General features: G+C 40.5%; 1 protein-coding gene across 1 annotated transcript; it reads right to left on the bottom strand.

Annotated features, from left to right (window-relative positions):
• Positions 1 to 2,689: 2,689 nt before the first annotated feature.
• On the bottom strand, positions 2,690 to 21,723 carry CCDC109B (coiled-coil domain containing 109B). The gene is made up of 7 exons (XM_006767928.2): positions 21,648 to 21,723; positions 20,969 to 21,139; positions 14,440 to 14,544; positions 7,713 to 7,873; positions 5,722 to 5,925; positions 4,702 to 4,818; positions 2,690 to 2,905 (listed from the first exon to the last, which is right to left on the bottom strand). The coding sequence occupies exons 2-7, from the start codon at positions 21,048 to 21,050 to the stop codon at positions 2,828 to 2,830; spliced, it is 747 nt and encodes a 248-aa protein (XP_006767991.1). The 5' UTR covers positions 21,051 to 21,139; positions 21,648 to 21,723; the 3' UTR covers positions 2,690 to 2,827.
• Positions 21,724 to 22,523: the final 800 nt, after the last annotated feature.

Genomic DNA, 22,523 nt, shown 5'->3' with positions numbered 1-22,523 from the left:
CCTAATATGGGCCAGATAGTATTGGCACGGGGGCGGGTGCATCAGCAAACAAAGCACACCATCTCTGTTCTCCTGGAACTTACGTTCAGGTGTGAATTTGTAGAATATCTATCTTGGGTTTGCATGTTCAGAGTCCTTTCTCTCACTTTATTCTCATGCAAGTCAATGGTATTATAATTATTTTGATGAGAGGTCAGGTTAATTGCCTACAATCTCTAGCTAGTAAGTGACAGAACCTGCCTGACCCCAAAGCCCACACACTTTCTCTCCCACACTGGATTTACTGTTTTCTCTATTAAATCCAGAATCCCACCTCCATATTCTAACCCCATCCTCCCAGTTCAACCTGTTTTAAGAAATCAACTTCTTTTCTTTGTTATGTGCTCAGTTCTGGTTAGAGAAGCATCCCACCAAAACACAGCTAAGGCCAGTTTCTGGACTCCTCCCACCACCTGTTATATTTCCCCTGACTGAGAAGCCCGCCTTACCAAATTCCACGCAAAAGACAAGGCCCACCCTGGCTGGTATGGCTCAGTTGGTTGACAGGGTCTTGTGCATCAGGAGATTGCTGGTTTGATTCCCAGTCATGTATGGGAGGCAGCCAATCAATGTTCTGCTCTCACGTCGATGTTTCTCTCTCCCTCTCCCTTCCTCTCTAAAAATCAATTAAAAAATACAAAAACCCAGAGGACAACCAGTTGGCCTTTTTTGGGGAGAGCTTCCATGTTGGAGAACCAGAAAGCATCCATGTGCCATTGTCACTGGAAAGGGAGCCTGGCCCTGTGTGGGTCTCCCTCAGCCCGGCCACTAATGTGTGGGTTCTTGACTTTGTGCAGAAAAAATTTCACAATACAAGGCCAGGTGACTTTGGGGGAGCGTTTATTAAAGCTGGAGTCACATTCTGTCCCCATGTAGACTGTGTCAGAATTGAGATGAGTCCTCACTCTGGGGGTGTCCAAGAATCTGTGATGTGGGAAAACACACACACACACACATGAATTGGGATCTGGGAACCCTTTTCAGTTCCCAGGTGCTATTCATTAAAAAAAAAACATTAATGTGCCCAGCTGGCATGGCCCAGTGTTTGAGCTTCGATCTATGAACCAGGAGGTCACAGTTTGATTCCCGGTTAGAGCACATGCCCCAGTTTCAGGCTCCATTCCCAGTGGGGGGGGGGAGGGGGGGGGGGGTGTAGGAGGCAGCTGATCAATGATTCTCTCTCATCATTGATATTTCTCTTCCTCTCTGAAATTAATAAAAATATATTTAAAAAAACATTAGTGCATATTCTTAGCTAAGTAATAAACCCTAATATATTGCTAATTCAGAATCTCCGTGTTTCAGAGATACTGATAAAAATAGCAAGTGATCACCGTGTTGTAGTTAAGATACAGTAAGTCTGACTCTGATCTGATTGAAAGATATACCCTGAAAACATTGAGGGTGTCATTTGTTTTAAGCAAATCTATGATATCAGGCTGTCATCATCACCCTTGTTCAACACTGAAACAGTGAAATCCTGGATAATAGCTTAAATACCATTAGTTGTAAATTTACAAAGATTTATGATCTACTATAGGTTGATGCCTAATGTTCCAGCGATGTGTGCACTTGGGCAAATTAACCTAAGCTTCAGTTTCCTTATTATTAAATTGGGATTAAAAAGTAGCTACTGCGCTGGTAGGTTTAGCTCAGTGGATAGAGCATAAGCCTGCAACTGTAGGACCCGGGTTTGATTCCAGTCATTGGCACATAACTGTGGTTGGGGCTTGTGTGGGAGGCAACCAATCGATGTGTCTCTCTCACATTGATGTTTCTCTCTCTCTGTCTCTCCCTTCCTCTCTCTCTAAAATCAAATAAAAGCAATATAAATCAATAGAACAAAATCAATAAAGGCATGTCCTCAGGTGAGAATAAAAATTAGTTATCTCATAGGATTATAGATAATATATATGTAAAGCACCTAGTACAGTATTTGGCAACATATAAAAATATCTATCTCCATAAATATTAGCTAAGATGAAACATTTCAAGTGAGATTTTATAATATAGTGATAAAAATCTTCCAACAGCTATGTACTTAAAATGAAATGAATGTACAGTGATAGATGGTTATTAGACTTATGTGATCACTTTATAAAGTATATAGACATTGAGTCTCTATGTTGTGCACCTGAAACTAGTACAATACGTCAACTATTATAAAAATAACTTTTAAAAAATATATATTTTATTCGTTTTTTTACAGAGAGGAAGGGAGAGGGATAGAGAGTAAGAAACATCGATGAGAGAGAAACATCGATCAGTGGCCTTCTGCACACTCCCCAATGGGGATGTTCCCGCAACCAAGGTACATGCCCTTGACCGGAATTGAACCTGGGACCTTTCAGTCTGCAGGCCGACACTCTATCCACTGAGCCAAACCGGTTAGGGCTAAAAATAACCTTTTAAAAATAAATAAATGACAAGATGATTCTAAGTGAAGCCTAAGAATAAAAGTGAATGTCAAACACATGCCCATTTCCCCTCCGCACAGCCAATGAACTCAGGACAGACTCTCAGCATAAGTGCCAACTGCACCAGCAGCCACTTTAATTTTGATGGCCGCATCCAAACTCCTTCTAGCATTAAACCTCAACAAGCAGTGAAAATCCACAAACCAAAAATCTCAAGTGACAACTCACAAGAATACCAGTATTTGGCAAGCATTTTCTTTTATTAAGAAAAGATACCGAAACAGTCAAATTCAAAACTCAAAAAGTTCCAGTTTCTAAGTTGCAAAATCAACACATAATGAAAAAATTCAATGACATTTAAAAATGTAAGATTAATTCTTTTCATTGAGTTCCTCTACTTGTGTTTGCAAATAGAGAGAGCGGCGTAACCGGGTCAGGGATTCATTAGCCTGTCAACAAGAAAAGAAAAAGTCCTTGATCAGAAAGCATAGGAAACACATCAGCATGACTGCTGGGGAGAAAATGTCTCCTTCCAGCGGTTCTCAACCTGTGGGTCGCGAACAATGAAAATACATCCTGTATATCAGATATTTACATTACGATTCATAACAGTAGCAAAATTACAGTTTTGAAGTAGCAACGAAAATAATTTTATGGTTGGGGGTCACCACAGCATGAGGAACTGTATTAAAGGGTCGCGGCATTAGGAAGGTTGAGAACCACTGCTTAGGTCAATACATATACTAAATTACTAGTGACAAATACCAACAATCTTTCAATTTATATGGATCCTTCCCTAAAAGGTGAGTTTAAGGTTTCTAATACGTTCTTACAGTTCTTGTTATATTAGTTCTTCCACTTCTAATGGGTTTTCAAGTGTGATTCAGTGGTGAGAGTGCTGGCCCATGGACTGAAGGGTTTTGGGTTTGATTCCCAGTCAAGGGCAGGTATCTGGGTTACAGGTTCAATCTCTGACCCCTGATTGGGGCTCATGGAGGAGGCAACCAATCAATAGGTCTTTCTCACAACAATGTTTCTGTTTCTTCCCTCTCCCTCCTTCTTTTCCTCCCTCCCACCCTCCCATTCTCTCTAAAAATCAATGGAAAAAAATATCCTCAGGTGAGGATTAACAAAAAATTTAAACAAAACAAAACCAAAAAAGAATCCACTCTGTAACCTGTCAGTTTCCCTTTCCCCCCTCAACTTTATTACCTTAAAAAATTAATACTTTACAGAGTGCTCCTTTAAGTCTTAAAATGCCCAGTTCTCTATATAAACTAGTTGGAAGAACTTTCCTTAGTCTTCTTGGATTGGATCATTCAAATGGAAGAGTATCCACTAATTTTTTAAATCATCATTGTATTTCTCCTAAGTAGTGATTATATGAAATAAAATAAAAAAGTCTCTTTAACTCTAATTTTTGGATTATTTAATTTTAGTAATATCTGGTATGTGTTTTTCAATTGAGGAATGGATAGTTGAGAAGGTACAGGTAACAAAAGATATGATGCTTACTGGCTATTAAATGAGTATACATTGAGCAATAGAAGATATTTTTATCAGAACTTTTTTCTTATAAAATTACTAAGAGAAATTTAAAATTTAGTTATATGTTGAGAAGTTGCCATCTGAACAAGCTAATGAGTCCACTGGGAGGCCTAAAAAATAGGCCTAAAAGCTGCCTAAGAAATAGGCTCCGGAGACAACGTTTTGGTTCATACACTGGTTTCCCAACTTTCTAACTGTGTATACCAGGAGGCACCTCCATCTGCTCATCTGACAGCTGGAAAACATTGAAGGAGGAATACCACACTGATTCTCTTAGTTTTAGGGAGAACATGCAAATGCCTTTAAGAGCTTAAAATTCTTTTATAGTGTCCATTTTCCTAGAATTCTTTCTTTTATGTTCTTAATAGGTGACAAATTGCAAATGAGCCTGATATTGGGTTGTTTTCTTTAAAAACACACACTCACCTAGAAAAAAGATTTCTATTGGAAACTATTATTTTACTATCTCAAAGTCATTTAAGACATTTTCACATACACATTTAGAGCTATCACCATGTCAAATACAGAACACAATAAAACTGTAGGATATGGAATAGTATCAGACAAGTCAACTATTTCACAGAACAAACCGCAATTTAACCGGTGACAATAAACCACCAATTATATTTTCTTGACACTAAGTTCTGGCTCCCATACAAGACCAGCTATATAAAGTGCTGTGTTTGCAGTAAAGTACCTTAGCAAGATCTTCTTTTAACTGGTTGTATTGCACCACATCAAAATGCTGTTGCTTTGATTTCTTATAAAAGAAGTGCAGAAAATGCCTACTCTTAACAGCGGAGTAAGTATAATCCTAAAAAAAGAGAACGTGTTTTAAATGAACATAATGCCTCTACAAGAAAGATACATGCCTTAGCAACACTAAAGCAAAGGCAGATGAGTAAAATATTTGCAGTAGCTACCAGAGCAAGCATAAGGCAACACAAGGAAAACATTTAGTCTCATTTGGAATCAGCTGCTACTTTCAAAAGCAAACCAGCTGGGAAGGGAATCACACATACTGGGAGAAAGAGAGAAATGGAGATTTCTGGCAAAATAATCACGAGATAAAGCTGAAGTTACTGGGTGTTAGGCACATTCTTGCGCTCCATTATGCCCTGCCAGGGGCTCTTGCCCCTCCCGGTGATTTTCCTATTATTCTCATTATAGGTTTCAGGATTAACAACATTCAGTTTCCAGTGAACTGCCTACACCTGGCCCCCACCCGCACCTGGTCTGACCAGCTCCTGTGACTGACCTTTACAAGAGACATAAATATCCCGCTCCCCCTACTCTGCCCTGCTGATGCCATTTTGGTCTCAGCCCTTCTGCTCGCAGATGTAACAATAAATTAATAATTCTTTACCCCTTTGGCCTCGTGCATTCTTCCTTCGGCGACCCTAACACTGGGTGTTTTGCAATACAAATTCAATTTTATTTGTAGATGAGGGAACAAAGAACATACATTTAATATGTTATCTCAATGGAGGAATCTCTGGGTTGTAATATTTATTTTTCTACAGAAGTTACATATAGTTTCTCTGGGCTGAATATAAATCTCTATCCTCATGACAAAGAACAAGAAAATTTATCAGCTTATAACAATCCAGATAGCAATAATTCAGTAAATAAAAAGGCTTTATTGCTCATTACTTGGCTTGGATAAGGAATTATTTGCAGATGTGCTAACTTACCATTTTCCTAACAAAGTACTCACCTGTCGAGTGACTAGAAAGTATGCAAAAAAGACCATGGAATTTGCAAATGTGATGAAGTATGTAACTGGTTCCATGATATCCCAGGAGTACACCCACCAAGTGAGCCAGGCCAAGGCCCCACCCTGAACGGACAGCAGCGCCAGTCCAGCCCACAGGAGTCCACTGGTTTTAGCTGTGGAGCGAGCTTCAATTTTAGCTTTCATCTGAGAAAAATAAAAAGATGGTTAACTCAGTTTACAAGAAAAGAGACAAAGATAATGCATGTCTATTAAAGAGGCCTGATTTATGAAAACTCAGAGTTTATAAAACATATACATTAATCAGTTCATGAATAAATTTTTTAAATTATAAAAGTAATACCTGCTCATAAAAAATTTTTAAATAGAATAGATGAGTATACAATGAAAACTCAAAAGCCATCCTCTGAACCCTCCCTAAAATTACATGCTGATTTCCTTCAACCCAGCAATTTCACTTCTGGAAATTCATCCTGCACACGTGTGATTCATGACAGATTCATTTTTAAGATTAAAAGACCTAAAATTATCCATCTATCCATCAAGCTACTATGCAGCTGTAATGAAGAAGCTCTCTATGCAGCCCTATGGAGCTCTCTCCAGGATGTAGGCACACGTCCAGCGTATAGCAGGCTCAGCTGCAGACCACCACCATGAAGTGAACATTGCAATAAAGTGAGCCACGTGGATTTTTTGGTTTCCCAGTGCATATAAAAGTTATGTTTACACTATACTGCAGTCTATTAAGTGTGCAACAGTATTGCATCTAAAAAAGCAATGTACCTACCTTAATTTAAAAACACTTTATTTCCAAAATTATTAACTATCATCTGAGCCTTTGGCAAATTGTTATCTTTATGCTGGTAGAGGGTCTTACCTTTAATTTGCAAAAAAAAAAAAAAAAAAAAAAAGGCAGTATCTGTGAAGCACAATAAAACTAAGAGAAATAAAATGAGATATGCTTGGATACTGTTAGTGAAAAAATGTAAGAATAGTGGGTAATAGCCCATGTCCTTTTCTGAAAAGGGGAAAAAATAACATATTTGCATTTGCACATAAAATCTGAGATGGTTCACAGGTGTGGGAGGACAGTGGGAGAAAAACTTCCCTTTGGCCAACTTTTTTAATCTTAATAAACATATCACCAATTTTTTAAAAAGAAAAATTAAAATGTAGGTATATAATCCATTAAATAATAGTAAAAAGTCCCCCTCTCTGCCATCCCTAAATACCCTAAGAGTTAATCACTATTAAGGTTATTTTATCTCCAGAAATTTTCTATTCATATACAAAGTTATACATACACCTACCCTTTTTCAAAATCACAAGTAGAATCACAGATTTAAGAAATGCAGTATTTTTCCTTAAATTAAAGCAGACTCCACCACCTACTCCCCCGAAGTTACTTTTTTCTCCACCACTGATCAACCTCAGATGTTAGGAAGTCAACACTAACTTTCCACTTGCAGTTCGGTTAAGCAGAGCTGGAGCCATGGGCCTATTCTCTGATAGAGAAGCTGGGGTAACAGTGCAGCTAGTGCATCCAGCTCCTATCATACTCATTTACAGAGACACCACGGTTCTCCATGGAGAGGAAGCAGGGCAGAGTTTAAGACGGCAGCTCTAGAGTCAGACCACCGGAGTCCAGGTTCTGGCTCTATGGACTAGCTATGTGCCTTTGCTGTCTCCATTTCCCCATCTGAAGAATTAGAAAGATAACAGTACCAAACTCGTGGCTCCCTGTGAGGATTAAAGGAGAACATGAGTATATGCAAATCATTCAAACTAAGAATTTTCTTCGTAATATGACCTGCTGTTTCTTTAAAAATCTTCATACAGGAAGAGTAAGGGGACTATCCACTGCCAGAACCCAGGTGAATACCTCACCTCAGTTTGTAGAAAAATGCTCCCGTGGACAGCACTCAATAAAAACTGGGTATTATTTTTCAGACTCAACTGTGATGTTTCCTAACCTGTTCGAGGGGCTGCAGCTGTCCCTTCAGGTGGTCGATTTCCTCCAGTAAATGGTGCTCTCTCTTTTTCTGAAACTCTTCTAAATGCAAGGCTGTAAACAGTCTGTGAACCAAGGATTTCATATTTTCCAACTCAGTGGCGTGCTCACTACTCGGTTTTTCTGAGAAAAGACACAAGGGAAACATAAGGCAGTCACCACAGTTTTTCCCTCCAGGGTCTGCAAGTCCCGGGACCCACATCTGATTCCCGGCGGCCGGCCACCGTGGCTGGCCCATCAGCCCTCCTGACTCCTGGGAAGCGTTTGGATGGGCCTTTCTACCCATCTCAGGTGATCGCGTTAGTCCCTCTCATACAAAGACAATTTGGAATGATAAATTACCAGACAGTAGGCTTAAAATCACTATGTTTTTGTTTGGCTTTTTTCTTTGTAATAAGACTTGTTGTTTCTTTAAAAATCTTCATACAGGAAGAGTAAGGGGAATATCCATTATCAGGACCCAGGTGAATACCTCACCTTAGTTTGTAACACATTCGTTTATGGGCTCACTTTTATTCCCGAGTTCCACTCAAGACCCCTCCCCCAACCCTCCAACCAACTATCCAAAAATTATTTTAGGATCCACAGGGGAGGGAAGCCGGTGTACAAACATGTAAAGAGATGTATAATATACATTTGAAAAGCAATTCAAGTGTAAGCTCTTTACAGTAAGAGGTTCAGACTGGCAAGTCGCCATGACTGAGTCTTTAACATAGAGTTGATTCTTTTGATTATGGATTTCTCTCATCCTTTCACCTCTACGGATCTATGAATTCACATGAAACTGGGCTGTCATGATACCTTTCGGAAGACTCGGCCATGGAGAGAACCTGAGGGAGCGGACAAGGTGAGAGGAAGGACCTTCCCAACAAGCAGCAGCTAACAACTGCAGAGACTTAGGATCCTGGAGTCACTATTAGCCCAGCGATTTTTCAGGTTTTGCCAAGAGGCCTGCAGTTATTTCTCTTCCATCTCCACCCATTTCTAGACTTATTGTGGTCTTTAATCCCTTCCACATTATAAGTTAACGCTGCCTCAAAGAGGTGAAAACCAGAAGTTCCCTTCTAGGCTTTTGAGATTTGCAGAACAGTCAGGGCCCTTTTGTTTTGATGAAATATATACTGATATTTAAAAGATCTCCATACAGAAGCAAGGTATAGGTGGGCCACGATTTTGTCCAAAGCTGTGGTGTGTATCAAAGACAAAAAAAAAAAAAAAGCCAGACACTAGTTAAAAACGGTAAAGACAGACTTTATTGAGTAACTACTGCACAGGGAAGAGGATCCAGCGAGAACTGAACTCAACTTCTATTTGCCCAGAGGTGACTGTGCATTTTAAGGGAGAGATGGGAGCATCAGGGACTTGAGCAGAGTCAGGGAAGTGGAAATTTACAAAAAGTGAGAATGGGAGGTGGTTAATGAGACTAGGCCATTTGGATTTGTTAACTGGCGCTTGCCAGAGCAAGGGGCCCAATAGGCTGGGAGAGCGAGTGTTACCTCCTTGAATGTCTGCATTGCAAAGAATAGCCTCTCTGGTTCCTAGGGAGACAGCTCCGGTGATAGGAGTAGAGAAAGGGTTTATAATTGCAAGCTTCTTACAGTTATTGCTCTGAGAGAGCGCTCAGACCTATCTGACTATCAACAGGCTTTCGCTGGAGCAAACAATAAATTCTCCTGAAAGTGTTGAGCTTTCTCAGGCAAACATTTCATCATCCCAGGGATATGGCCTTGAGCTGTTAGAAACTATGCTGGTGTTTATGCAAGTATTTTAGTGTGTGTGTGTGTGGGGGGGAGGGGGTGAGTTTTTACAGGCCAAGGTGAGGCCTAGCTAAGAAGAGGGCTCTGACCAGCTGGACTAAAGTTTGGTCAAGGAGACAAACTAAAGAAAATCAATAAGAGAAAGAAAAAATCTTGAAAAAAGGCAGAGGAAAAAAACACCTTACCAATAATTCCCTCTTATTTTTGGCTTTTGTTAGGAGATACCAGAGACAAACATTTAAATTTATAATGCAACATATGAATTCTGCAATGCCCACATTTCTGAAAGAGGGTAGCCAAGTATTTGCCATTGAACTCAGATAAACATTTTGTGTCACTTGACATAGACTGTCTCCTTGACCTATAGAAAAGCAAAGATAAAGTTATATCTACAAAGGGAAAGGGGGGCAGTAGAAGAGTATATGGAGAAATAAAAAATAAATAATAAACAAAAATATTTAATAAAAATGAAAAAAGTTATGATACATCTGACTTCTATGAAACTATACAAGAAGGGGGTAGAGTGAAATATTCAAAGTGTTTACAGAAAATAACCACCAACCTAGAATTCTGTATCCTTCCAAAGTGAAGGAGAAATGAAGACTCTCAAACAAAAATAGCGGCAATTTGTTGCTAGTACATCTACTTTGCAAGAAATGTTAAAAGATCTTCAGGGAAGAAAAATGATACATGTCAGAAACTTAAATCTACATAAAGAAAGGAATTCTACATTAAAGAAAGTATAAGGGGAGATACAATCAAAACTTAGTTTTCTTTTTTCCTTATTCTTAATTGACTAGTGGCCTGGTGCACGGATTCGTGCACATTGAAAGGAAATTAATTAGAAGAAATATTTTGATATTGCTGTTTGCCCTTTCTCTATAACAGAAGTGTCAGAGGTGAAAGAAAATTAGTAAAATGTATATGAAAGTAATATGTAAATTGATTAAGTAAACAATAACAATGATATAACAAAGACATGATATAAAAACAATAAAAATATGATATAAAAACATTGATAAAAACAATGACTGATAAATTGATTAAACTTATTCTAATATCTCTCTGTATACCACATGAAGAGTAAAAACACTTTCAGAGTGCTTGACTAATTTCCCTTGTGATGAAGTATTTACAACTTTAACTGATAATTGCACCTACTTTCAATTTTAATTTATGATGCGGCATTCCCGAAAGAGTAATACTATTAAGAAATTCAATGGGAAAATTTTCCTTTTCAATATCATCCGTTGAATCGATGGAATCATCACTCAAATGTCAACAAAAACAACCAAATTCACAATAGACAATGACAGATCCAAACACACCGCTGGCTGGCGCCAGCAAGAGCATTATATGTATCATGCATGTGCAAGTCAACTTTTATTTTCAAATTGCTAGTGCGTATCATATGTATTGGCCGGTCAGTCGGACTGTTGGACAAATGTACAGTTGGTCACCTAGCCTTTTATATATATAGATATAACAGAACAGTTTGTTCAAAATAATGATAGCAAAAATATATTCAATAGTGATAGCTTATATATACATGAAATGAATGACAATGAATGGGAGAGAAGAATTAGAAATATGTGGTTATGCCCTAGCTGGTTTAGCTTAGTGGACAGAGCATTGGCCTGTGGACTATAGGGTCCCAGGTTCAATTCTGGTCAAGGGCACATGCCCGGGTTATGGGCTCAATCCCCAGCTGGGGGTGTGCAGGAGGCAGCCGATCAATGATTGCCTCTCATCATTGATGTTTCTATCTCTCTCTCCCTTTCCCTCTATGAAATCAATAAAAACATGGGTTTAAAAAATAAAATAAAATGTGTTAATATACCAAAGCCAATTCAAATACTTAAAAAAAAGAAATATGTGGTTATTATAAGGTATTTGCAATGTCTGTGAAAGTAGACTTGGATTATTTTTAAATATATATTGCAAAATCTAGGGCAACCACTAGGAAAAATTTAAGAAGCATTACTGATATACTAAGAAGATAGAACAATATAAATGTTCAATAAAAAACACAAAAAGCAGAGAACCCATGAAAGACAAAATTAGAAACAAAGAACAATGGCAACAAATAGAAAGCATTAACAAAAATCCTCAACAATATATAAGCAGATTAAATCCAACAATGTTAAAAAGAATTATACACCATGACCAAGTGGGATTTATTGCAGATATGAAAGGCTGACTCAGCATTTAAAAATCAAATCATGCAATCCATCACATCAACAGGCTAAAGAAGAAAAATCACATGATCATATCAACAGAAAAGCATTTGACAAAATCAGCAAACTAGGAAGAGAGGGGAACTTCCTAAACTAAATAAAAACATATGACATAGTATTTAATGGTGGAAAACTCGAAGATTCCCTACTAAAACAAGGAAAAGAGCAAGATGTCTCCTCTCACCATTCTTTTCAAAATCATACCACAAGTCTTAGCTAATAAAATAAAAAAGGAACAAAAAAACCAAACGTATTAAGGAAGAAATAGGCTGGTGATTACTGGTAAAGCAGAGGTTGATAGCAACTGAGGTTTCTGGTCAAGATGATGGAGTAGGTAAAATCTGTGCTCATCTCATCCCATGACCACATCAATATTAAAACTAAATTATAAAGCAATCACCCTTGAAATCCACCTGATGACCAGCTAAATAGAACTATAAAGATTTAAAAAAGAAGCCATGTTGAGACTGGTAACAGAGGTGGAGGTGCAAAATGGGCTGGTCCCAGACACACATGTAGCGGTTAAGAACAGGGCAGGGTATCTTGGTTGCAGGGGTCCCCCAGAGGAATGAGGGGTCCCCAGTCCCACACCAGGCTCCACAGCCTTTAGCACCAGTGCCAGAAAGAAGAGTCCCCACAACATCTGGCTGTGAAAACTAGCAGGGATTCTGTCCAGGTGAGGCTGAGGGTTGCTGTCAACCCAGGTGTCCTCTTAAAGGAGGGGCGGAGAACGTCCATCCCGAGAGCCTTAAATCATTGGTCTGGCCCCGCCAAGGCATTAGGGGGGAGTTGATTAAATGTTTGACCAAATATAGCAGGCTAATTTTTAAGTTGATAATTTTGTATGGTCTGCAAATGATGTTATAAATATCCAAATGGCCCTTGGCAATAAAAAGGTTCCCCAACCCTTTCAAACCAACAACAAGAAAATTAACAACCTGCTTAAAAAATGGGCCAAAGACACCTCACCAAAGATACACAGAAGGCAAGTAAGCATTTGAAATCATATGTTAATAGGCAATTGCAAATTAAAACAAGAATGACTTATGACTACACTACCTATTAGAAGGGGCAACATCCAAAACACTGACAACAGTCAATGCTGATGAGAATGTGGAGCAACAATAACTCTCATTCACTGCCTATGGGAATGCAAAATGGTACAGTTACTTCAGAAGAAAATATGCCAGTTTCACATAAAACTAAACATACTCTTATTATACAATCCAGCAATCATGTTCCTTGGTATTTACCCAAATGAACTGAAAACTTATGTCCCCACAAAAACCTGAACCCAAATGTTTACAGCCACTTTATTCATAATTGTAGCTCAGTTGGTTAGAGTGTTACCCTGATACCCCAAGGTTGGGGGCTTAATCCCCTGTCAGGGCACATACAAGAATCAACCAATGTATGCATATATAAGTGGAACAACAAATCAATGTCTCTCTCTCTCTCAAATCAATAAATAAAAGTTTTTAAAAATTGTCAAAACTTGAAAACATTAAGATATCCTTCAGTAGGTGAATGGATAAATAAACTGTGATACATTCAGACAATGGAATAGTATTCAGCACTAAATAGAAATAAGTTATCAAGCCATGAAATACTTGGAGAAAACTTATATTCATAGTACTTATTTAGGAAGGCCAATCTGAAAAGATTACATATTGTATGGTTCCAACTGTATAACATTCTGGAAAAGGCAAAACTATGGAGACAGAAAAAGATCAATGGTTGTCATGGGTTGGGGGTGTAGAGAGGAATGAATAGGCAGAACACAGATTTTTTTTTTTTTTGGCAGTGAAACCACTCTGTATAATACTACAATAGTGGATAAACCAAAAGGGTTATCAGGTCAGCACGGGGCGGGGGGCAGTTAGGGGTGACCACACAGGCAGGCAGGTGAGAGATTAGGAGCCAGCAGTCCAGAATTGTGAGAGGGATGTCCGACTGCCGGTTTAGGCCCCATCCCCGGATCGGACCTAAACCAGCAGACATCCCCTGAGGGGTCCTGGATTGGAGAGGGTGCAGGAGGGGCTGAGGGGACCCGCCCCCCCCACCCCATGCACAAATTTCGTGCACCGGGCCTCTAGTAATTCTATAATAATGGATATACATCACAATGTACAACATTTAAAGTGAGCCCTAATGCCAACTGTGGGACTTGAGTGATAATGATATGTCAATGTAGGTTCATGGACTGTAATTAATGTACCATTGTGGTGCTTGATAATACGGGAGGCTGTGGGGAGGTGGGCACTCTGTATATGGGAACTCTGTACTATCTGCTCAACCTTGCTAGGGACCTAAAACTACTCTAAAAAATAAAGTCTGTTTTTAAAAAAGAGTTAAGAACTGTGCAACAATACACATTTGAGTTCATGATTGTCCAGCCTACTTTTTAACACAGTAATGTCAGATTATTAATGTCAAGTTCCTAAAGTCAAGTTCCTAAATTCAAGTTCCTAAAGTCAAGTCTTAAAAGTCTAAGAAGAGTGCATGAGACTAAATGTCCTGCTAGGCAACTTCTACTGATCACTAACACCCCTACTAGAAAAGTTTAAACACGGCTCTCCAAAGCCTTCTTGGTCATTTGGTGATTTTAATAGATCCGTTAAGATAGGCTACCTCCCTATAAAAGTCCCACAGCTACAGGGAAATGTTAAGATGGTTGCATAACTGTGTTTCTTACCTTGCTTGGGGCATTGTACATCGTATGTTATTTTATTAATGACAAGTTTAAAATCATTCATTAGCAAAAATCCCATCAAGGTTGAAGTTGCAATCTCGCTGCCATCTGAAAGAGAAAACAATGCAAAAATATATTCTTGTTTTAGAGCAGTAAGAACCTTTTCCCAATATATAGAGAAATACTTACTAACTCGGGTCTTTATAAAACAGTAGTGGGAGCTCCCTATACCCAACACTGTTCCCATTGGGAGGAATCTTTCCTTTTGCTCTACTGTTCATCTCACTGGACCATGCAGAGCAGGCAGGTGCTTCCTCTCTCACCCTTTACAGCCAGGCTGCGATCCAGACTGACGTCCCTAGGGAGACTGTATCTGCAGACAGTCACGGAAAGATTCAGGGGAGGTGGAAACTTTTACAGCAAGGCCAGAGAGGGTGAGGTGGCAGCTGTGAGCTGAGGATGTCACAACAGAGCTCATCAGGCTGCTCCTGGGCCAACCTGGCCTGCTGTGTTCTCCCTCGGTTCCTGCCCTCTGCTGAGCCTGGCTTTCTGGCAATCCCAATCTCAGAGTCCGCCGATGCTTACATTTCTGTTGCTTACAGCCAATCCAACAGGTCGTACCATTTTCAAAAGCCTGTTATTCTCTTATTTTTAATCACTATAGGTGATTGATTTGTGTTTGTTAAAACTTGGTAGGCAAACAGTACCACACACCACCACACACAGGGCTCCCTCCCTTTCTAGTCTGGGAAGGATAAAAAGAGGCAAAGCTACCAACGGTGGGGATGGCAGAGATAGTCATAAACATAATTAAACCTAAGGAGGAAATCTGCATTTCTGTGGTGTACTGTATGGAGGTAGAACGAGCGTCTAACAGTAATTACAAAGATTCTAGGAACATTTCAGGGAAAAAATCTCTTGGAAAATTTTAACCTCCGTGTGCTTTTGCACAGCCTCCCACATCGCCTCGTTTGTGTTATTATACTTTTGAATTAAACTTTAATGTAACCCAGATGTGAAGAAAGCAAAGTCATTGAACAGTAAGTAAGAGGCTGGTGCTGTGTAGGAATTTCTCTGTCATTACTCCTTCAGAACAGCGACATAAGTACGTCACAGCAAGTCGAGGATGAGTATTTTTCCTGGCCTGGCATTTGCTGGGCTACATTACACTGGAGCTATTTCAGCTACATTAGTATGTGTGTGACGGCAGTAATACTGCCAGTAAAATCAGGAAGACCCTGGTCGCCTGCCTCCCGTCTGCTCCTCTGTCGTTCTTTTGTTCCAGAGGCAGCAATTCAAGCCTGCACCTGCGTCTGTTCCTGGAATTTGGCTGTCTATCTCCTGTTTATCAGGTGAGGTGAGATCATCTTCTGAGGAACTGCCAAATAATTCAACCCACAGCATGGGCAAAACTGTGAACACTCTTTTCATGCCCAAACTAAATGCAGGCAAATTCCACCCACTGAGCCTCGTTTTGTTTATTTTATTTGGCACTCTGCTTTTATTTATTTTTAAATTTAAAACATTTAAATGTTGACATTATTGCAGGTGTCCCCATTCTCTCTCTGCTTTGCCTGCCCACCTTCACCCACCTCTGCCTTCCCCTCCCTTGGCTGTCACCCCACTACTGTGTGTCCATGGGGTAAGCATATATGTTCTTTAGTGAATCCCTTCACCTTTTTTATTCAGTCACCCACACCCGCTCTCCTCTGGCACCGGCCAGACTGTTCCATGCATCCATGCTCCTGGCTCCATTTCATTCATCAGCCTATTTTGTTCATTAGATTCCACATGTCAGTGAGATCATATGGTACTCGTCTTTCTCTGACTGGCTTAGCAGAATACTCTCCATGCTGGAGGCCAAGTCCACCGGGTCATAATAAATGTGAAAAGTCCTCTAAAGGCTGATGGGCTTTGACTTTCAGCAGGGCTGAATATCAGCATTATATTATCCTGCTGCTGGCCAAACAGCTGAGGGTAATTCCCCTAACCTGATAATCCTTCATTGTTTACCAAACCTTACCTTTGATGTGTGCGTCTGCTTTGTTAAAGGGCAAAATGTGTGAATAAAAAGCCGTGGGTCCAGACATTCAGGGAGCCCACGTCACTAGAGGGTGAGGCCTCCGCCTGGCTCCCCATGCCTTCCAAATTTGTATTTCTTGTCTAGTATATCCATTTATGTCGCAGCTCCTTCTCCAGATTCCTGAACCCTCACTGCAAAAGAATGCGGCATCTCCAGGTCTATCCATGCTGTTGCATAGGTTAAGAGTTCCCTCTTTGTTATAGCCATGTAGTATTCCATTGTGTAAGTGTACCACAGCTTTTCCACCTCTCCTCTGCTGATGGGCACTGGGTCGTTTCCAGATCTTGGCTATTGTAAACTGTGCTGCTATGAACACAGGGATGCATATCTTTCTTTTGATTGGTGTTTTGGGATTCTGAGGATATATTCCAAAAGGTAGCTCCATTTTTAATTTTCTGGTGGAAACCATACTGTTTTCCACCAGAGCCTCTTTTTAAAAAGATCAACAACACACTAATAGTTTCATCTGATTTTGTGTCATTTAAAAATGTATGTTTAAATGACTTCTACCACCAGAGCCTCTTTTTAAAAAGATCAACAACACTTACTAATAGTTTCATCTGATTGTGTGTCATTTACAAATGTATGTTTAAATGACTTCAATTCTTTTATTTTTTAATCCTCACCCGAGGATATTTTTCCCATTGATTTTTAGGGAGAGCGGAAGAGAGAGAGAAAGAGAGAAATATTGATGTGAGAGAAACACATCGATTGGCTGCCTCTGGCACTCACTCTGACCAGGGCCTGGGCAACCGAGATACATGTCCTTGACCAGAATTGAACCTGGGACCCTTCAGTCCGCAGGCCAATGCTCTATCCACTGAGCCAAACTGACGGGCAAAATGACTTCAACTCCTTAAAGCAATACTATAAAAAAACAAACTGCATATGATTTCTCAGTTGAAGTACTACATTATCCTTTATACTAATGTAGGAACAGCAAAAGGCTGACATGGAATACTTTGAAGGAGCTAATAATGATAAAGTGTTGAAATGTTTCCCCTATTCCTGAGCAAGTATTGATTTAAACCCCAATAAGTGTTTTCACTCAACCCAAAAGTCCCCTTTCTCTAAGATTTCTAGTCTTTTTCTTTGTGCTTTACTAGTATGTTTCAAAGCTGCTCAACCTATTTTTTATTAATAAGCAGGATGCACAACCATCCTTGCTTTAACGTCTTTATTTCATTCATTTAACAAGCACTTACTGAATACATACTACCTACCAGGCAGGCACTGTGCTCAAGGTCTGCATCTACCTGCTCTCAGAAGCTTAGGAAGGCAAGCCCTGTGGGGGAGGTTCATGGTTGTTCACTGCGCCTGTGACTGGGGGGAATGTCTGTCAAGTTCAGGGATGGAGTATTAGGCCATTGTGGCCATTGGGCTAAAACCCTGCTCTCTGATTCTGGATTTACCAGGAAAAAAGCTCCCCTTCCAGTTAAATCCAAAGTCCTCACAATAACATTCAACAAGGTTTTCCACACTCTGCCCCTCCCCACCTACTTCCATCCAGCTCCCTCCTTTGCAGCGGAGGAGTTGGCTCCCACTCAGGGCCTCTGCCTGGAGACTCCCCCCACCTACAGAGCTCTCATCTCTTCCAGGTCATCTTCTCCCATACTCTGGATAAAATAGCAAAGCCCTGCCCCTGCCATCCTTAAGCCTTCCACCCCAACACACACACACACACACACACACACACACACACACACTCCCCACCCCTCTCTGCTTTATTTTTCTCCATTTCACTTACATTTTATTTATTTTATTTCTTCACCTTGTTTCTTTCTCCCTTTAAAATGTAAACTCTACAAGAGCAGGGGTTTTTCTTTGTGCTACCTCTCACATCTAGAATAGTGCCTGGTATAAGTTAGTGCTCAATAATATTTGTTGAGTAATTAATCTTGATTTTTCCAACTTCTCTATCTATCCTTTATTAGTTCTGAATTTTGATAGGGAAGAAGAATGTTTATTTCCTTTTCAAAACTGTACCAGTATTCAACTTTTAAATAAGCTTATTCTTATTTAATAAAAGGCTAATATGCAAATCGACCGAACAGCGGAACGACTGGTCGCTATGATGTGCACTGACCACCAGGGGGCAGATGCTCAATGCAGAAGCTGCCCCCTAATGGTCAGTGTGCACCCACAGGGGGAGCGTTGCTCAGCCAGAAGCTGGGCTCATGTCTGGGGAATGCAGGGACAGTGGCGGAAGCCTCTCCTGCCTCCACGACTACGAGAGGGTGAAGGCCGGGCTGAGGGACCCCCGCATCCTAAGTGCATGAATTTCGTGCACCAGGCCTCTAGTACTACCATAAAATAACAATGCCAGTTTATTCATTTATAAAGAATAAACAATCCTTTATTCTATTTTAGGGGTAGTAAGTCTAAGGCCATATCAGAGCACAAGGACATAAGAGCCACATTTTAAATATGATTTTATTGATTTCAGAAAGAGGAAGAAGGGTAGAAACATCAATGATGATGTTCTGCACAAGCCCGCAACCCAGGCATGTGCCCTGACGGGAATGAAACCATGACCTCCTGGTTCATAAGTCGACACTCAACCACTGAACCACACCAACAAGGCTAAAAGCCATATTTTAAATTTAAAATTTCTAAATGATTAACCACCTATGCTGTTTTTTAAAAATATGTAATGCTCACTTTGGCAGCACATAGACTAAAATGGGAATGATCCAAAGAAGATCAGCATGACCTCTGCACAAGGATGACAAACAAATTCGGTAAGTGTTCCATTTTTTTAAAAAGTATATTCTTCATATAAGCATAACCAATGGACACAAGACACTGGGGGGTAGAGGAGGCTGGGGTAAGGTCAAGAGGGAAAATAAAAAGGAGACAAATGTAATATTCTTTGTAATACTTTAAGCAATAAAACAAAATTTTTTTAAAAAAGTATATTCTTCCTGAGAACCAATTCTGTCAAAAGCATACTAGATTGAAACTGCTGTATAACAAAGACAAATAAACCATTTGTGTATTTTAATTGTTCACTGGATATTTTAATCATTGAAACTACATTTTAAAATATTATTCAAATTTTGCTGAAAATTACACACTGATGGCCGTGTCACTAAAATTTTCTCAGGGCTGAGTTTTGGCTCAAATAAACCCATAAAAATTCAAAAATAAAATAAAATTTACTCCGGGCTAAGTTTATGAAATAAGTAATCAAAACGTGCACTAATTAATATTACTGATTCTAAAAGGTCTCAGTGAAGACCAACCACCTATACTAATAAAAGGGTAATATGCTAATTAGGGTGAATGTCTTCTGGACATCCATCCGGACAAAGCCACAGCGGCTGTGAGAGCCTAAAGCCGGCACCATGCGGGAAGGGCAGGCAGGTTTGGCGCTCACACGGGAGGGACGGGCCGAGCCGGCACCTTGCAGAGGCAGCGAGAAGGGGGCCCCACACCCCCTTCCATAGTGCAGCCTGGTTCCACTGCTGCCCCTTCGGCAGAGATAGCCACAGAGGCAGCAGCGCAGGCCCGGTCCACAGAAGCTGGATGGGGTGCAACCTGCTGTGCCTCAATCTCCCACAGCCCCTCCCACAGCCAGCCTGGCCCCAGATTGCCCCCCACCCACCAGTGGGCGGGGAGCAGGGCCAGCACTAAGAAGCGAGGGCCGAGGGCCAGCAGCTGGCAGTGGCGGCAGCAGCAGCAGGGTGATGGGGGCAGCGACTTCCCCTGATCAGCCCGGTCGCCTCCCGCAGAGGAGGACATACCTGAGGGCTCCTGGACTGTGAGAGAGGGCAGGCCAGGTTGAGGGACCCCTCCTCCCACCCCAAACCCCGTGCACAAATTTCATGCACTGAGCCTCTAGTTTATGATATAAAGAATCATCTCAAAAAATTAAAAGTGGAACTGCCTTATGACCCAGCAATTCCACTTCAGGGAATTTATCTGAAGAAACCCAAAACACTAATTTGAAAGAATATGTGCAGAGTTATTTACAATAGCAAGATTTGGAAGCAGCCCTAGTGGATCAGTAGATGAGTGGATAAAAAAGTGTGATACATTTATACAATGAAATAGTACTCAGCTGTAAGAAGAAAGAAAATTTTACCCTTTGCAACAGCATGGATGGACCTGGAGACCATTATGCTAAATTAAATAAGCCAGTCAGAGAAAGACAAGTACCTATGATTTCACTCATATGTGGAATTTAATAAACTGAACTAGCAAACAAAACAGAGACAGGCTCATCGATAGAGAGCAGGCAGACAGCTTTAGTGAGGTGTTGTGTGGGGGATGGAAGGATTGAGAAAAAAAAAGAGGAAGAACTCACAGGCACGGACAACAGTGTGGTGACTGCGGTGGTGGAAAGTGTATAGTGGGGATAAATGGTGATGGAAAAAATAATTAAAGAATCAATTAAAGAAGGAAAAAGAGAAAAAGACAAAGTTGAAAAAATATAGATATATATACCTGCTGTGAAGATGGCTGCATTTTTGACACCTTTATCTTCATTTTGTAGGTCCTGAAGAAACGAACCAACTGTTGATAACATTGGTTTGACTACAAATTGACAGCGTTCATTTCTGGATGGTAGAGTGAGTGTTATCAAGGGAAGGCCATGTCTATAACTAACTGTTACTTCTGTTAAGAAAGAAAAGACAATATAAAAATAGATAAAATTTACTTCTTATAAAGATAACTTTAAAATACAAAACCTCTAAAAGGAATGCTTAACCATGTATTCATAAGCTCCTGAATTCCTGCAATCATTTGCATGACTCTTATAGTGCCTTCACCATACTACGGTTTACAAATTTCCCTACCATTCTATGATGTTTTATCATAGCATATATCACACTTTATTATGATTATCTTAGAGTCTTCCTAGGTAAATAGTTAAGTTTTCGAGGGCAGAAACGTTTCTCATTCATTTGTAAGTGTTCTGATTGCTGGGGTGGAAGTTTGCCAAAAGACATCAGCGATATCAGGGGAACAGAAAAGGGAGGAACTGAACAGAGCCAGATGCAGGGTGGCATGGGGTGGGGGAATGCAAGGAAAGTCCGTTTTGCTCAAAACTCACACTCTCATTTGATTTGGAAGAATGGCACTAAATCAGCATAGGAATCAAAGAAGTGCTCTGAAAGCTTACCATCAGGTGGCGCCACTGTGCTGTAAAGATGTGCTTGATAGCATTTCAGACTTCCACACAGCTTCACACACAAAACCTGTAAGAAACGTTATTTTTTCTTTTAGAAAAAGTGGGAAAGTTGAAGCAAGTACCTTTGCCGTAAGATTCCTTTTAACCTTATGAGGCGAGCATGATGAAAAGCCCAGCTCCCTGCACAGGCCTGGGTCCGCCCTGGGGGACCTCCCTCACCCTTTCCGGCCGCAGGGCTGGCTGCCTGCTAGGCGGGTGAGCTGTAGCACTGACACCAGGACCAGGTTCTCCCCTCGGGGTGAGAGGACTCTGAAAAACGCTAGAGTTCTGAGGCAATTTTTAAATTTGGTTCTTCCTTTTAGGAGATGATCTAAAATAAACGGATGCAAGTATGTTCTAGGTATTTGCATCTCCAAGTCGGGACCCTGAGCCAGAAGCATCAGCACGCTCTAGGAGCTAACTAGCAATGCGGAATCACTGACCCCACCCAGACTGATTGGATTAGAACCTGCAGTTTAACAAGATCCCCAGATGACTCTCCTGCACAGCACACTTTGATAAGCACTGCTCTTGGTAGGTCTGTGTTGTCCGATTTGGTAGTCACTAGTCACCTGTGGCCATTTATTTTAAATTAATTAAAATTAAGTAACCCTAAAAATTCAGTTTCTCAGTCACCTGGGCCCCATTTCTAGTGCTCCATAGCTCTTTGTGCAGAGTGGCTGCTGCTGGACAGCACAGGAAGAGAGCATTTTCTTCGTCACAGAAAGCTCTGCTGACAGTCTTCTGGTTTCTACTAGTGCCTCAGTGCACGGATTCGTGCACATTGAAAGGAAATTAATTAGAAAGTGGCCAGCAGGGCAGGACTGG

Source organism: Myotis davidii, unplaced genomic scaffold (assembly GCF_000327345.1).
Source record: "Myotis davidii unplaced genomic scaffold, ASM32734v1 scaffold283, whole genome shotgun sequence".
NCBI lineage: Eukaryota > Metazoa > Chordata > Mammalia > Chiroptera > Vespertilionidae > Myotis > Myotis davidii.
Note: the sequence above shows the minus strand (reverse complement) of the source record. Positions and strands in the feature narration are given on the sequence as shown.